Source organism: Prunus mume, linkage group LG6 (genome assembly GCF_029339155.1).
Source record: "Prunus mume cultivar Tortuosa linkage group LG6, ASM2933915v1, whole genome shotgun sequence".
NCBI classification, from domain to species: Eukaryota; Viridiplantae; Streptophyta; class Magnoliopsida; order Rosales; family Rosaceae; genus Prunus; species Prunus mume.
Genome location: NC_142703.1, coordinates 1376475 through 1393035, shown reverse-complemented (window position 1 = coordinate 1393035; position 16561 = coordinate 1376475). Strand labels below are relative to the sequence as shown.

Genomic DNA, 16561 nt, shown 5'->3' with positions numbered 1-16561 from the left:
TAATAACAATCAAACATTAAGTCACGTGCATGACATGTAATTTTTTAGACGGAAAAATGGACGAAATTCAAAAAAATTAACAGCAATGGCTAAATTAGCGATTTTAATTAATTAATTCGAGAGCTAAATTTGCTGATTTTTTTAATTTCAGGGATTTAATTTCTACAAAGTCATATTTCACGACATAAAACAGCTGAAAATCCCAAATGTATATATATAATATATATATATATATATATATATATATATATGACAGAAATCCGTACTACAGCTTATGTAGAAAATCACTACGCTTGGCATTGAACTTGCAGAATTATTCGACCAAAAAAAATTTGCAGAATTTGTTGCCTTGGCTTGATCACGATTCACATGAATGGTTGCCCAATCCATTGATCTTTTTTAATAAAAAAAGAAAAAGAAAAAAATTATTAAATTTTTTTTATAAAAAGAGAGAAATTTAATTAAGTTGGTACAATCTGGGGCATCAAAGGTGGAAAGACATTGGGTTCAAAAAGCTACCAACTTAATTTGAATTGTGCAAACTAGAAGTATATGATAGAGAGAGCACACACAGAACTACAGACTATGATAATACGTTTGATTGCATGAACGACCATCTTATTCAATTAATATTCGATCATAATAATTTTTAGGTAGTAAATACATCCAATAAGGCATAGCAATCGTTCCTTCCTTGGCCATTTCTGCTTTTCACATATAAGTTTTTTTTCTCTCTTAACTGTTGTTGTACCAGAACTGTTTCTGAAGATAGTTAACAACCTTGTTGTCCACTTGGAAGGCCTTGGCTAGAACATCAGGATTGATAGGAGGCTTCGAGCCAAAAACTGCATTTGCAATGGTGATAACGCCTGGGTTCTGGCTGCTAAGGGCGGCAAGGGCCACAGCGTTGACGTGTCCCACATTGAGTTGGAAGTGAATGAGACCAATTGGGAACACAAACACATCTCCCTTGTTCAATACTTTAGTGAATAGGCGATTGCCATCACCGTTGGATGTAACGAAACCAACATAGAGTGTACCTTCCAAGACTACAAGGATTTCGGTGCCACGAGGGTGAGTATGAGGAGGGTTTAGGCCATTTGGTCCAAAGTCTATGCGAGCTAGGGATATGCCGAGAGTGTTCAGTCCGGCTATTTGGTCCACATTTGCAGGTGTCACCGTCGAACCAACCGGATTTTGTGTGCTTCTTGGAATTTGAAACCCAGAGAGGAAGAAATCGTTCGCATTGGCAAGCTTAGGATCCTTGCAGAATTTCCCATTCACAAACACCGCAATCCCATTCAGAATCACTGGTTGTACAAAAAAAAAAATTAATTAAACTTTTAGTATTAGAGCTATTTGGACCACATATACTTTCTTCTCTGTAAAAAAAAAATAAAGTAATTAAACTTTGGGAGACTTTGGAAAAGACTAAAGGAGAGAGAAATTTTTTAAAAGAAGCCAAAATGGACAAGATTGTCCTTATTTATTTTTGGATTTCCTAAGGAATCCTTTACATTCGTATGTCTTTGGTTTGAAAGTTGAGAGATTTTTTTTATCTTTTTTGAAAAAGTTTTGGCTTTTCTAAAAGTGAAATTTTTTTTGTGGCTAAAACCTAAATTTACTTTAAATAAGTTTCCCCCCTAACATACGTTAAATCCACATAAGTGGAACCCATCTGATCTGTTAGAGAGGGGCTCATTACGTTGGTCAGATGTGGTACAAATAACATTATTCAAATATCTATAAAGATAAGTAATTAAATAAATAGATTATTGTTCATGCATGATAAGCCATGCGAAAGCATATAGCTAACAGAAAAACAATCTTCATAATATTCTTAAAGCCTGACCAAAATAATTAATGAGGAAATAATAGTAGGGTAAAATATAATATATATATATATATATATATATATAGTGCATATTAATGTATATACCAGGAGATTTGGTGTCATTGATTGCTACACAAAAGTCCTGAAGAGGACTGGGATCAGAGGCTGAGGCAAGGAAGGTTGCAAATGCCAATATGGCCAGAGTGCTTATGAGAAAATGAACACCTTTCATCGTAGTTGGCTTAGAGAGTTGGTTTCAGGGTGGGATGAAAATCCTTCATGGGATATAAGTCTATTTATAGATTGGAGAGAATGAACTAGTCTTGTCCTCTTACAGATATAATTCTTCTTGTGGAAGCAGGTAATTAAGGACTTGAATATAATATTTAGAAGCAGGTCAAGACTTGGAAATTGATAAAATCTTTTTTTGTATTTTTTATGTCAAAGAAAAACTACGTACGAGGTCAGGTGAGGAAGAAAAGAATATATGTAATCATGATGACAAAAACCAGGTACTAGGAGTTGTACCAAAAAGAAAGAGTAGTTAAAGGAGATAATTATTTTAAAAAATTTAGGTGGTATTTAACCAATGGAGATGTTCGTTGTGCTTTATCTAAGAACCCCTAAATAAAAAACCCAAAGCAATTGTTCAATGTTTTGTGCTATATGGATTCCTTCTACCAAAGAGAGAGAAATTCTTGTTTCCCATGAACATTGATGGTGACAATTTGTCTCCATATAAAGTATAACAGTGCCCCAAATTGCTCCTGTCATTTCCACCTGCACCATAGAAACCTGAGTCCATGTCTTTTTCTTCTTTTCCATTTTCCACCTTCTAGCTAGTTTGAAGCTGGTCTTGCTCTCTGTTTTTCGATGCAGCGGTTGCTCTTCACTATTCTGCGATTTGGAGTTAATTTGATGACTAAAATTCCTGCTTGCATAACAAACATGGGCTTTGCCAAGTTTGTTAGAGCGGATTTACTCCTCACTCTGCACTCAAGTTCAAATCTTCCTCCCCATAGTTTAAATTAAATTAAAGTAAAATATTCTATGAATAAATTTAAAACAATTCTGCTTGTAGACTTAAAATGCGAGTTAGCACTCCCCAACCCCAACCCTAACTTCCCTCTACCCGAGCAATACTATATAACCCTAGCTTGAGGGGTGAGGAGGTCATTGTTTCTCCTCCTGTCTCCTCTCTCTCCCTCACTCTCCTCCCCCCTCTCCTTTCTTCCCCTAATAGTGAGTAGAAGATCATTCTCTTGGGTCCGATTTTCATGGCCCTTCACTCTTCCTTCCGGCATTTCCCTGTTCTTTGTTTTAAGGTTTCCTTTTTTTTTCTTTTTTTCTTTTTGGGGTAAAAAATGTTTCCTAAGTTTGTGTTGTGTTTTGTGGGCTTGTTGCCTTTATGTCAGTTTTATAACTCTAGTGGGCTCTATGCTTTCTGTGTTGCATTTGGTTGAGCTCATATTATGGGCTCACTTTAGTGTAACTAACTTTGACCTTATATTTAATGAAACGTGATTTCAACCGAAAAAAAGAAGAAAGCTTAAAATGCATCTTTCGGGCTAAGATCCAAAATGCGGGCCCATAAAGTATAACAAATTCCTCCGCATCATATACCATATGTCTTATTTTACACTCACTTTGTGAATGCTTAGTTTTAAAAGAAAAAAGAATTGGACAGATCAAATCAAATGTATCATATCAACTATCACCTAAATATCACAATCAATAACATCTTTTTCCACTATAACATCAAGGGCCTATATAGCAGTAAAACGCCTCAATAATATCTAATCCAAGACTTAACATTCCACGTAAACACATTTCTTTCACCTCCCACACATCAAATAATTCTCTTCGATACTGGTTTCATCTTCTTGTTTGGGCTGCTTCATGCTAGCTGCACTCTCCCCTTCTATGGGTTCATAATCCTCACACTCTTTGAGAGTCATAATCACCAGAAATTACATTTATAAGGGTTTTGATACATACAAAATACAATAGAATTCAACGTACAAATTAATGTTATTGATGAAAACACAAGAAATGTGAAGAGAACTTATAGAGTGAAGCCAAACGTGAGCATGAACCGACCACAATCCTCGATATCCATAGGAAGAACAGTTGAATGTAAAGTCTTGATCATATGTCTTCCATCATCCCGAACAAATATTTGAAACGTGGTGATACAAATATGTTGAACCTTGTAAAATTCATAATTAGTGCTAGTCTTAACATGAAAGAAGTCTTGGTTCCCAAATGAACAAAATAGTCACTCTCTAGCCCATCAAATGGACATGGTAGAGATGCAATCGGCAGCGTCCATATGCATGGGCCCTCTTCCGTTAATGTAATGACTTGAAGTCACTCATAACTTATTCTACAAGTAGTTTATTTCGTGTTTATCACTCTGAAGTCATTAAGGCTGAAAAGTCTTGAACCAGTTTATAAGTTGAAAAATAATGCACGTTCGGTGGAGACTTCTACAAGCTTGCAGAATTTTATAGAATAATTTAGAACACAAAGTCGGTGGATGTATTCCCTAAACACTAGTTACTAACTCAATTGAAGCTACAATATGTGGCTGGAATTACAAGTTAATGTCGGTTTACTAGAATAACCGACTTTACTACTTGGTTTGTTCCCTCTATAAATAGGCATTAAGCTTTCTGTTTGTAATCAAGCTAGTGATAAAGGCCAATAAGCCAGAAATAGGAAGGAGGCCAATAAGCCTAAACACTAGACACTAAACACTTTCTAGTTGAAGAAGGCCAATAAACTTATTACTAAAAACATCCTCTGTTTCATGGTAACGACTTACCACAATCCCTAAACACATACCTTTAGTTTTAATACCTTGAAAATGCAATTTAGTCAACCTGGTAATGACTTACTATCGAAAAAAACCAATTACTCTCATGTCAATGTCATCCCCAGCTTGTAATTTGTTACACAGAGGATTGCAACCCAGGCAGACATGGGATTTGGAAATCCTTTTGAATGGTAGCATGTTTGGGAGGTCTGAGCAACGAGGAAGTTTCCTTGAAGTTTTTGGAGAATTCAGGAAGAAAAAAAATAGCATTATGGTGTCACCACAGCACCAATCTTCACCTCTTCTTATTCCGCGACTCTGTCTGTCCTCCGGAGAATTGGAACCATGTTGTGTCCTACTCCTCCTCAGCAGCAGCAACCTCAATCTCTGCAAGCCTTGGCACGCAGCCAGTCCTTGTGTCTTCGACAATCTCAGTCTCTCCGGACTTCACAACGCTGCCGCTCTTTAAACTACAATTCAGGTTTTTTGTTTTGTTTCTCACCTCTAAATTTCAATTTAAAGGTCCAAATTAGGTTCTCATACATTAGACTAGCCGCTCAAAATGTAGCAAGAATTGAATTATTTTTCCCTTCTTCTTATTTAGAGGTAGAGATTACTGTTTGGAGTTTGATCTCAACTGTTCAGTGCCATGCCTTGAAAGAGAAGGAATAGAAGATCGAAGAAATGCAGAGTGATGAAATGTTCTTCTTCTCTCTTGCAGAAATCGCAGAGAGGACTATATTTCTCTTCTATCAGAATGAGCAACACAAAGCGTGTACTATATAACTGTTAGCCTTAGCTGGATTCACACACAACAATGAACATATTGAATATCAGCCACACATCTAGCTATTCTAGGTTCACTACACGTGGCTATTTCAGCCTTATATTTTGGAGCCTTACACCTGTCATTCTCAGCGACTAAGTGCATACACAATTATAGTTCCAGGCTTAGACTATACTAATCAGCTCACTACTTCTACAAAATCCCTTTTATAGACACAGCTCATGCAAAATAATCAAGGAAGATGGGGATGCTCAATGAGCGGTGATCAATAACTCCAAGACTCGAAGTCAAGTCGTCTGCAGGATTGATATTTATCTTGCTGGAAACATTGTTCCACAGTCAAAGTCATGTCAGTTTATTTCCATTCTCTTTTATTTTTATTTAATTTTTTTAGGTTAGTGAAAAAAATCTTGTGGTGACTTGGTCTGAGTCATGTCAGTTTGGCATCTTTGTTTGAAATATGTCTAGTGGTGGTTCTACATTGAGGGCGGATAAGGCTACAGCCTGGCCCAAAATTTTCCAACCAAAAAAAGTACATATCTTTATCCCAACCTAAATAATAATAATAATAATAATAATAATAATAATAATAATAATAATAAGAAACGCATAACTGCCAAGTTGATCTCTCCTACTCTTTACCTCTTGGCATCAACTTTTCTGCATTTGAGGGTAAGGTTAATTACATCCCTTGGTGTATTTTTTATGTTCATTAATGAAATTTACTTGTGCAGTTGAGTTTAGTATGTAAGTTTTGCCTAATCATCTTTGAAATCATGGATCCACCACTAAATCTGCCTCATGTTCTACATTTTCTCTAAGGCTAAATGAGTGGTTTATTATTCGGGCATATCAATTGTTTTAGAAATTTAGTTCTTTTGGGTTTTGTGAGTTTGGCTTTGGATCATGTATTTTTAAGAACTTTTCATATTAAGAGAGGCAATAACATATTAAATTCACACACATTATACAAATGCTAGGACTCAAACCCAAAACCTTTCTTAAAGAGAGCATTTATCCCGAACCACCTTAATAGCGGAATAGACTTTTGATTGCAAAGCTTTTCTTGAATTGTAACAAGGCAGAGCACTCATCAACCTGGCCAAGTGTCTGAGGCTGAACAGATAAAATACAGTAAGTAGCAATGAGTAATAGCAAAATCAAATAACGTACAGAAATAAACTTTGACCATCGCCATTCCATTCTCGCTTTTATAAAAATTAATATTTGGAAGTGAGAAAATTACAAAAATTAATAAACGGAGAAGGTGAACAGAAATTGCTTGAAGTCAAGTCGTTTGCTCAGAGTCTGTCTCCATGTAGACTTTTAAGTCATTAAGGCTAACCATTCAAAAGTCTTTAAAGTCTTTTCTAAGAAACAAATTTATGCAAAACATGTCAATTTTAATTTTCAATTAAAACTAATAACCAAATAGGAAAAATTACAAGTACTTAAAGATTAAGCTTATTACTAGAATCAAGAAATTCTCAAGACATAACTTGCAATCCACTTTATTAAACCATACACATTTCAAATTTAGCTACTCAAGAACACTACATATTTGACTACTTGTTCAGAAGTACATTATAAATATATTATTGAACATCTACAAATAACTTACACCACCACATATGCAAAATATACTACACAATTGGTACGAAACCTCACACCACAACAACATGATATTCTTTCAAGGCTCAAATACTTCCCTTATGGACACACCAAACATGTATACATAAACACAGATGCATGGCCTTGGGCTAAGTTCTGCGTCCCCTCCTAGCCCTTGTGCCTCTTGGCTTCCTCCTCCTACTAAACGTCTCCACAAACCATTCGTGCTTCTTTGTTGTCCATATGTTCCCAACAACCACTCCAACTATCAGACCACTAGTAACTCCTGGCACAACCACGTACCAATCTAGTGCAATTTGAAATACAGAGTCTTCATCATCTTCTTCTACGATTGATGGCGGTGGACGCGTTGAGCTATCAGAATCTTCACATTTCTTTGGCAGACACTTTCCACACAGACCTGAGTTTCCTTCGTAAGAGTCCTCCTGGAATGTATCGAATTGTTCGCCAATTGGTATAGGCCCGGAGAGATGGTTATGGGATACATTAAAATATGCAAGGAAAGTGAGTTGTGCTAAATTACTCGGGATCCTTCCTGAGAGCTGGTTCTGGGAGAGATCTAACGATTCGAGAGCAGCCAATTCCCCTAAAGATGAGGGGATGTGACCAGTGAGAGAGTTGTTGGAAAGGTTCAGCAAACAAGGCCTCTTAGGTTCCCAACGGTACCTTCTGGAATCTCTCCTTCAAATCTATTACTTGACAAATCTATGAGTGTGAGAAGATAAGGGGTCTTTTCATATTTCAAATCAACACCTTTGCCACTTATTTTCATTGCGTAATGAAAATAAAAGTATTGTCCATCGACGACATCCGTATATACTTCAAAATAAGTTCACTGGTTTTCATCAACATATTTCATGGAATTCCAGATCTCTAAGTAGTTAGAGGGCAACATACCTGAGAAACCATTGCTAGATAAGTCAATGATGCGCAAATTTGGGAACTCATGTTTAGTTGCAGGCTTCCCAATTACGCCATGAAATCCATTAGACCGCAAAATGAGAATCCTTAATTACTGGAAGTGCCCCAAACCAAGATGGGAAGATGTCACTCATCTGATTGTTTGCAAAATTAAGAACCCTTAACTGAGAACAATTCATCACCCCCCTTGGTAGCTTCCCCTGCAACTGATTATAACTAAAATCAACAATTCTCAAACTAGTTTTGCTTGGACATATTGGAGGAATATAACCACCAAAAAAATTGTTATGCAGGGACAATATTTCCAAAACACTAGAGTGACCCAAACATTGTGGAAGCATGCCACTGAGGTTGTTGTTGGACAACTCGAGAACTTGAAGATTATTGAAGTTGCAGAACATAGGTGAAATTTCTCCAGTATATTCGTTCTTTTCGACAGCATAAAATCTGATTGATTGCGGTGGAATTGGCAGAGGTCCTTGTAACATGTTCAACCCAAGAGTCAGAAAGATCAGATTTTTCCATGGGAGAATGCCTGGATATTGGTCAAATCCTGTCAAAAAGTTGTCATAGAGACGGAGTTCCAACAAAGTTTCAATAGTTGCATTCCAGACCCATTTCGGTATTGGGCCGTGAATATAGTTGTCAGAAAGGTCTAGCTCAGTCAACTCGGATTGATTTTTCAAAAATTTTGGAAACTCTATTAAGTTGCAGAAGCCCAGTGCTAGAGTTTGAAGCTTTGGAAGAGTAGCACTTAAATCATTTCTGATCTCCACAGATAACATGTTGTTCGATAATTCAAGGCCCTTCAACTTTTTAAGCTTGGAAAACTGATCGAACTCAACCAACCCGCTCAAGTTATTACCGGAAAGATGAAGATATTCAAGATTTTTGAGTTGGAAGAGCGACCTAGGAATTGGTCCTTGCAAATTGTTATCACCCAGGCTTAGAGTGGTTAACTGGCTCAACTTCATAAACCAAGATGGGATTTGACCTGATATTTCATTAGCGGCCAAGTTTAGAAATTCAAGTTGTGTCAGGTTAGACACAAAAGATGGGAATTCTCCCTCTATGTTGGTATCTCCAAGGCTCAAGTGGTAGAGTTTGGTTAGTTTTCCAACCCAAGAAAAAGAAACAGACAGCACGCCCTTGGAAACGTCATTAAATGAAGACATGGAAAGGTAACTGAGTTGGGTAAGGTTTCCGAATGAAGATGGAACATTGGGATGAAAATTACACCCTGAGATGGCAAACACAATCAAGGAATGAAGGTTTCCGAGGGAGGTAGGCAGTTGGCCAGAGAAATTCGTGTTGGCAACATCCAATTTCTTGAAAACATTGTGTTAGTACGAAATTTGTATTGTCATTTCCTAGACTTGTTTACTGGATGTTTTGGCACAACTCATTCAACCCCATACATCCGAGGCATGACTTGACCGATATGATAAACTTGACTTCAGGTAAATCATGACATAATCATGCATTCATTATAGGATTCCTAGTTGGAGTTTTTTTCACTCAAAGTATTTTTATCTTAATCGTATTTTTAATAGGATTAGATTTTATCTCTTGAGATTACTTTCCTAGTTGGACTCTATTTTGATTTAAGTTAAAATACTATTTTTCATCCTTGACTTGAAAAGGACATTTCATTGATACCTATTTGATCTCTTTGATAAAGATTGTTATCTTGAATAACAATCCTTGCATAAGTTGACGAATTATATAGTATTAGTGGTCTCAATGGTTTTGGACGTTCTTTATTTTGTGCCCATATTGATTCACAACAAATAGTCATAGTTGAATAGCTTAATTGGGTGTTCATATTGCATCAGGTTAGAAGTCTTAGTTGAATGGGTCTTATAGTTGCATTGGAAGTGTAGTGACGTGGGGTTTCTCTCCAGGTAGAGAAACTGGCTTTGAATAAAAAGGATTGTTGTTCCTTTTCATGATGAGCTTTTTTCAACGCATGAGTTTTTGAATATATTGAATCTGTTTTTGTGAAAGCTGCAGTTCTTATTTTTCTTAGATAAATCATCAAGTGTTCCTTGTCTACTTTGTGATTTATCAAATCCTTTCATCATTCATATTGCATTCATATGCACGTCGGTGACTCATACGGTTGAGGGCACCAAGACCGTGGTGGCGGTTTTCCTCCGGTGAGCTTGAAGCAATCGTGGCCAGTATTGCGTTCAACATAAGGAGTGTCGAAGATCATCCCGTGACAGAAGTTGAGTTACGAAGAAGTCGGTAAACATTATCTAGAATGTGTCTAGGATAAGTGTGTGAGTACTTCTTGTAATCATCGTTCTATAGTGGATTTGTGTTGGACTGAGGAGTCCCGTGGATTTTCCCCAGAGGTGGGGTTTTACCACGTAAAATAATTCTCTGCGTGTTCTTTTATTTTATGCCCAGCACGTTACAGGATTGATAAGCCATATCAATCCTGCTACCGAAGTTTATTTTTATTTATTTGATTAGAATCTTAAATTGGCCTATTCACCCTCCTCTAGGCATTTTGAGTCATCCTGCAGGTATTTTCAATTGGCATCAGAGCAGGTTGCTGGACATACTCAGCAAGATCTAACATACCTTAGGATGGATCGTGCCTCGGGCTCAATTGCACATCCACCATATTTCGATGGCAACAACTATGGCGCTTGGAAGGCCAAAATGAAGTCGTTTCTTTGGTCCTTAGATGAACGTGTATGGAGCACAGTGGTTCATGGATTTCCTAAACCCACAAAGACGATCGGAAAAGGAGATGAAGAAACCACAGTCCTCAAAACTAGAGAGGAGTGGACCACTGCAGAAGTCACACACAGCACTAATAATCAAAAGGGGTTAAATGCTTTATTTACTGCTGTCTCTTCCGATCAATTTGAATATATATGTGCTTGTGATACTTCTAAGGAAGCTTGGGATATTTTGCAGGTTACTCATGAAGGAACAGATACTGTCAAGGGAGCCAAGCTTCAAATGCACACTTTACAGTTTGAGACACTTATGATGGATGAGAATGAAACTTTTTCTGAATTTTATGCTAAACTTTGTGTAATTGTGAATGCTTGTTCAGGTTTAGGTGAAAAAATTCCAGAAGATAGAGTTGTGAAAAAGATTTTGAGATCCTTGCCTCAACGGTTTCAACCAAAGATCACGGCTATTGAAGAGATCCGTGACTTGAACACCTTGAAAGTTCAAGAACTCATAGGGTCCATACAAACCTATGAGATGAAACATCTACCTCTTAAAAAGAGCAAAAATGTTGCGTTCAAGGTTGTGAATGAAGAAGATGATGAGCATTCAAATGAAGATTGCAGTGATGAGGAATTAACGATTCTCACAAGACGATTCATGAACTTTCTCAAGAATCGGGATCCACAGTCGAGATTCAAAAGGTATAAATTCTAAAAATAGGTTTGTTAACTATACGATGGTGGATCTAAATTTGCAGGTTAAATGAACGAAAGAATCCAAGAGAAAAGGTCAAATGTTTCGAATGTGAAGGCTATGGACACATATCTTCGGAATGTGCCAACACCTTAAAGAAACAAAAGGATGGCAAGAATAAGGCAATGCATACTACTTGGAGTGATAGTGAATCGGAATGCGAGAATGATGAAAAGACGGTTGCACTTATAACCACAGTTAGCTTGGATGAATCACGTGAGGATGATGATTGTAAAGGTATAAATATTGAGTTTATCATGAACAAATATGATGATTTGTTGGCTGCATCTCAGAAGCTCAGTAAACAAAATAGTGAGCTCGTCAAAGAAGTTGCTGTGCTGAAGCTGGAAAATTGCAGGATTGCAAACGAGTTTCAATCCCCTGATGCAGATTCCGAAAAGGTAAGTGCAGGTATGAACGAAAAATTGATGTTTTTGCAGAAAAAATTGACTGATCATAATAAATTAATTGCTTCTCTAACTTCTGACAACAAAGCCCTTGAACTTGAACTTAAAAATTCAAAAGAAAGGATTGTTTCTTTAACCATTGGTGCAGAAAAAATTGACAAGATGATTAGCATGGGACGAAGAGATGGTGACAAACGAGGCTTGGGATTTGAACCAAGTAATAAGTCTTCCGCTGTGTCTAAAACAAAGTTTGTCAAATCCACTTCACCTATTGAACCTTCTGCCTCTCATGAAGTCAAGAAATTTATTCCAATTTGTCACTTTTGTGGAACTCGTGGGCACATAAGACCGAGATGCAATAAGCTTCGAAACGAATTTGTTCGTTCAAATTCTCATGGCATGGGTGGAAAAGTAAGTATCCAACATAAGATTTCAAATCTTATGAAAGAGGTAAACCGCTTATCCAAACTATCTTCTTTTCATTGTTTGCCGTCAACTAAGACAAAGTTAGTTTGGAGGAAAAGGAAAATCATAATTGTATGTCTTCCTCCACTAATGTTGTGCATGAACCCGTTGCTTTAGAAAGTTTGGATCTTAAATGTATTGCTGCAAAACCCTTGGATAATCTTCGATTTGACACTCTTAGAAAGTCTTTAGGTATATGTGCTCTAGATTAATTTGGAGTCTATTGCATGCCAAAGCCTCTTTCATGTTTTATGATATTTCAATTAATTTCTGTGTTTATAAATCTGTCCAGCTCGTGCAAGGATTGTTAAGGTGTATCAATCCTGTAACTGTCTGAACGTATTTGTTGATCTTAGATTGGGCTCTGACATTGCACTATATTAAGAACTTACACTCTCAGCTTCACACAAAGGTTTCCATTGTCTTGGTGCATTATAAACTGCATTAAATGATCTATCCATCTATTTATTTTTATTTTGCACACCACACTCTTTTCCTTGAAGTCCTTTGAATATCTCTTATCATGCACTTGTCTCTCTTTGGATTGCCATAACACTACTGTGCGTAAGTTCTTGATCTGTTTATAAAAATAAAAATAAAATAAAAATTAAAAAAAAAAAAAGAAAAGTGTCAACCACTCATTGCTCAGTAACCGGGCCTCTTGTCTAACCAACGTCGAGGTTCGAGTCAACAGGTGATGGTTTGCTATCCTTGCTTATCTTTGGAGCCTTCATGATTCGGATCAGTATTTCCCCAGGGGTGCTTCATCACCCAGTTGCCTCCAGTCATCTGACGTAAGCACACTGATTGACCATCCGTTACATGGATCATGTCGAAAGCTAGATAAAGTGAGCCACTAAATTCGTATTAAAAAATATATATATAAATTGATCTTCTTATACTTACTATGCACTTAGTGTTTGTGCAATCTTTGGTGGGATTCGTCTTGTGTGGACATATTTTTTGTGCTTAATTGAAAAAGAGTTCATTTAACACATTTGCTCCTTGATGGTAGACTCATTTGATGCCTTTTTATCTTTAACCATGACTGTGGTATGCCTCTACTGTTCTCTGTGAGTTTGTGAGTCTCGTGTGCTGTCGTGTGTTTGTCCGACATGCTTTGCTTCACATGCGTTCAAGACAACAAAGGGTTTGTTGCTTCTTTCATTCTTTACTCACAAACTTGGCATGTTTATGAATGGAAAATAATTATATTTTCAAGAGAACTTTGGGTCTGCATCTACAGTATGTTTTATGTCTTGATTGTTTTGAGCTTTCTGTCTTGAGTGTATTGCTTTTGTTTTTGTATGTTTTGGTTCTTAACAACTTCTCATTATTCTTTTTAGTTCTCTATTTTCCTGTCGCTTATCCCAAAACAAAAAAAAAAAAAACAACAAAAAAAAGAATTTTCTGTTTGTTTTCAAGATAAAGCCTCTTACATGCTTTATTGGTTATTCTCTATGTCTTTATATGTTGGGAATGCAATCTGATTTTTTTCCTTTCCCTCTTATATTTGCTCCATTATGTTCATTCTTTGCCCTTTGGATTTCCTGACAAAAAGGGGGAGAGATTGTGTTATGAAATTAAGGGGGAGTTGTGTTGTAATTCTGCTTTGAATTACATTTCTTCTCCCACATGCTTCACTGGTTTTGTTGTTTCATCATGTGCAGGGATTCAGGGCTTCAAGCTTAGAATAAGAATTCATTTGTTAAATCCCATGTAATTTCTTTTGAGTTGTAATAGGTGTTTTGTCTAGGAAATGCCAAAGGGGGAGATTGTTAGTACGAAATTTGTATTGTCATTTCCTAGACTTGTTTACTGGATGTTTTGGCACAACTCATTCAACCCCATACATCCGAGGCATGACTTGACCGATATGATAAACTTGACTTCAGGTAAATCATGACATAATCATGCATTCATTATAGGATTCCTAGTTGGAGTTTTTTTCACTCAAAGTATTTTTATCTTAATCGTATTTTTAATAGGATTAGATTTTATCTCTTGAGATTACTTTCCTAGTTGGACTCTATTTTGATTTAAGTTAAAATACTATTTTCATCCTTGACTTGAAAAGGACATTTCATTGATACCTATTTGATCTCTTTGATAAAGATTGTTATCTTGAATAACAATCCTTGCATAAGTTGACGAATTATATAGTATTAGTGGTCTCAATGGTTTTGGACGTTCTTTATTTTGTGCCCATATTGATTCACAACAAATAGTCATAGTTGAATAGCTTAATTGGGTGTTCATATTGCATCAGGTTAGAAGTCTTAGTTGAATGGGTCTTATAGTTGCATTGGAAGTGTAGTGACGTGGGGTTTCTCTCCAGGTAGAGAAACTGGCTTTGAATAAAAAGGATTGTTGTTCCTTTTCATGATGAGCTTTTTTCAACGCATGAGTTTTTGAATATATTGAATCTGTTTTTGTGAAAGCTGCAGTTCTTATTTTTCTTAGATAAATCATCAAGTGTTCCTTGTCTACTTTGTGATTTATCAAATCCTTTCATCATTCATATTGCATTCATATGCACGTCGGTGACTCATACGGTTGAGGGCACCAAGACCGTGGTGGCGGTTTTCCTCCGGTGAGCTTGAAGCAATCGTGGCGATTGCGTTCAACATAAGGAGTGTCGAAGATCATCCCGTGACAGAAGTTGAGTTACGAAGAAGTCGGTAAACATTATCTAGAATGTGTCTAGGATAAGTGTGTGAGTACTTCTTGTAATCATTGTTCTATAGTGGATTTGTGTTGGACTGAGGAGTCCGTGGATTTTCCCAGAGGTGGGGTTTTACCACGTAAAATAATTCTCTGCGTGTTCTTTTATTTTATGCCCAGCACGTTACAGGATTGATAAGCCATATCAATCCTGCTACCGAAGTTTATTTTTATTTATTTGATTAGAATCTTAAATTGGCCTATTCACCCTCCTCTAGGCATTTTGAGTCATCCTGCAGGTATTTTCACATTGCTCTTGTTAAAGGTGGGAAAATAGCCTGTTAGGTCTGAGTTAGAGCTTACATAAAGAACCTCTAAGTTTGGTAGGTGGAAAATGCCAACTGGGAATTCCCCATACAACCCACAATTGTCAAGTTGGAGAGATGTAAGAGAAGATGCATTGACCAAGATATCAGGCACAGTGGAGTATATGTCTACCCCACCAAGATGAAGCTTTTTTATGTTGGTCAAGTTTTGAACGAGGCTTCTCAGGTTGCCCTTTGTCAATTTTAAATGGCTACTATAAGAAGTGAGATCAAGAGTAGACAACTTGGATAGCTTTGAAATTTCTGACGAAATTTGGCCGAAAAAGGCTGAATTTGAAAGGTTGAGATATGTTAAACTCGTCAGATCATGACCCAATCTGGATGGTATTTCAGACCCATCGAAGTCATTATCTGAAAGGTCAAGCCTCTGCAAGTGAATAAGGTGGAAGAGAGTGCTGTTGTAGTTGATGGAACCATAAAGACAGCTGCTTCGGAGGTCAAGACCAATAACATGGCTGGAGTCCTCATCGCACTCGACACCGTCCCATGAACAACAGTTACTCCTCTCTCCACCATGTTCAGTCCAAGATGCAACCTTTGCACAAGACAAAGGTTCCCCAGAAGCAGACTCGTGAATCGAAAAGCTTCGCTTGAACAACAACAAGGCAGAGCACTCCTCAACGCGGCCAACTGCCCGTACTGTCTGCACAAATGAAAAATAGTGAGTAGCAATGAGTAATAGCAAAATAAGAGAGCGTATAGAAATAAACTTTGGCCACTGCGATTCCATTCCCCTGGAAATTATCATTTCTGATAAATTGTGTATGTATGTATGTTATGGCTCTCACATAGGAGAAATTAAACTCCTTTTATAGACACAACTCATGCAAAGTTTGAAGTCAAGTTATAGGTGAACAGAAATTTTTCGAGTGAAATCAGCCGATCGTAATCACTTAAAGACGACTTGAAGTCAAGTCGTCTGCCAGGTTCATCAATCTTTCTCTGGGTGGAATTGTTTTAGTCAGAGTCTGTCTGCATGTGGCTCTCTAACTTGAAGTCAAGCTATTAAGGCCAATCTAGCAATTAGTTGTCCCATGAAGGCTACAAGCCTTGAATCAAATTATACGTCATTGATCATCATCACCATAAACATTCTTGTCCGTGGAGCAGATTCCATATGTATGAACCCTCTTCCATTAATGTAATGACCTAAAGTCAAGTTTATCGTCTTCGATCATAACTTATTCTACAAGTAGT

The 16561-nt window shown here is 37.0% G+C and overlaps 1 protein-coding gene, 2 long non-coding RNA genes and 1 pseudogene across 3 annotated transcripts; 2 read left to right on the top strand and 2 right to left on the bottom strand.

Annotated features, from left to right (window-relative positions):
• Positions 1-577: 577 nt before the first annotated feature.
• On the bottom strand, positions 578-2107 carry LOC103336131 (germin-like protein subfamily 1 member 20). The gene is made up of 2 exons (XM_008239165.3): positions 1940-2107; positions 578-1310 (listed from the first exon to the last, which is right to left on the bottom strand). The coding sequence occupies exons 1-2, from the start codon at positions 2064-2066 to the stop codon at positions 736-738; spliced, it is 702 nt and encodes a 233-aa protein (XP_008237387.1). The 5' UTR covers positions 2067-2107; the 3' UTR covers positions 578-735.
• Positions 2108-4491: 2384 nt separating this feature from the next.
• LOC148915770 (uncharacterized) lies at positions 4492-5289 on the top strand. The gene is made up of 2 exons (XR_016127991.1): positions 4492-5133; positions 5257-5289. It is a non-coding gene; the product is annotated as an uncharacterized LOC148915770 (long non-coding RNA).
• Positions 5290-6920: 1631 nt separating this feature from the next.
• LOC103336138 (receptor-like protein 7) lies at positions 6921-16201 on the bottom strand (annotated as a pseudogene).
• LOC148915769 (uncharacterized) lies at positions 11449-12941 on the top strand. Its single transcript, XR_016128214.1, has 2 exons — positions 11449-11679; positions 11801-12941. It is a non-coding gene; the product is annotated as an uncharacterized LOC148915769 (long non-coding RNA).
• Positions 16202-16561: the final 360 nt, after the last annotated feature.

Coding starts and splice junctions, on each gene's coding strand:
- LOC103336131 (XM_008239165.3), bottom strand. CDS start 2,066: ATGAAAGGTGTTCATTTTCTCATAAGCACTCTGGCCATATTGGCATTT. Junction 1,311..1,939: donor CAATGACACCAAATCTCCTG/GTATATACATTA, acceptor TTGTACAACCAG/TGATTCTGAATGGGATTGCG.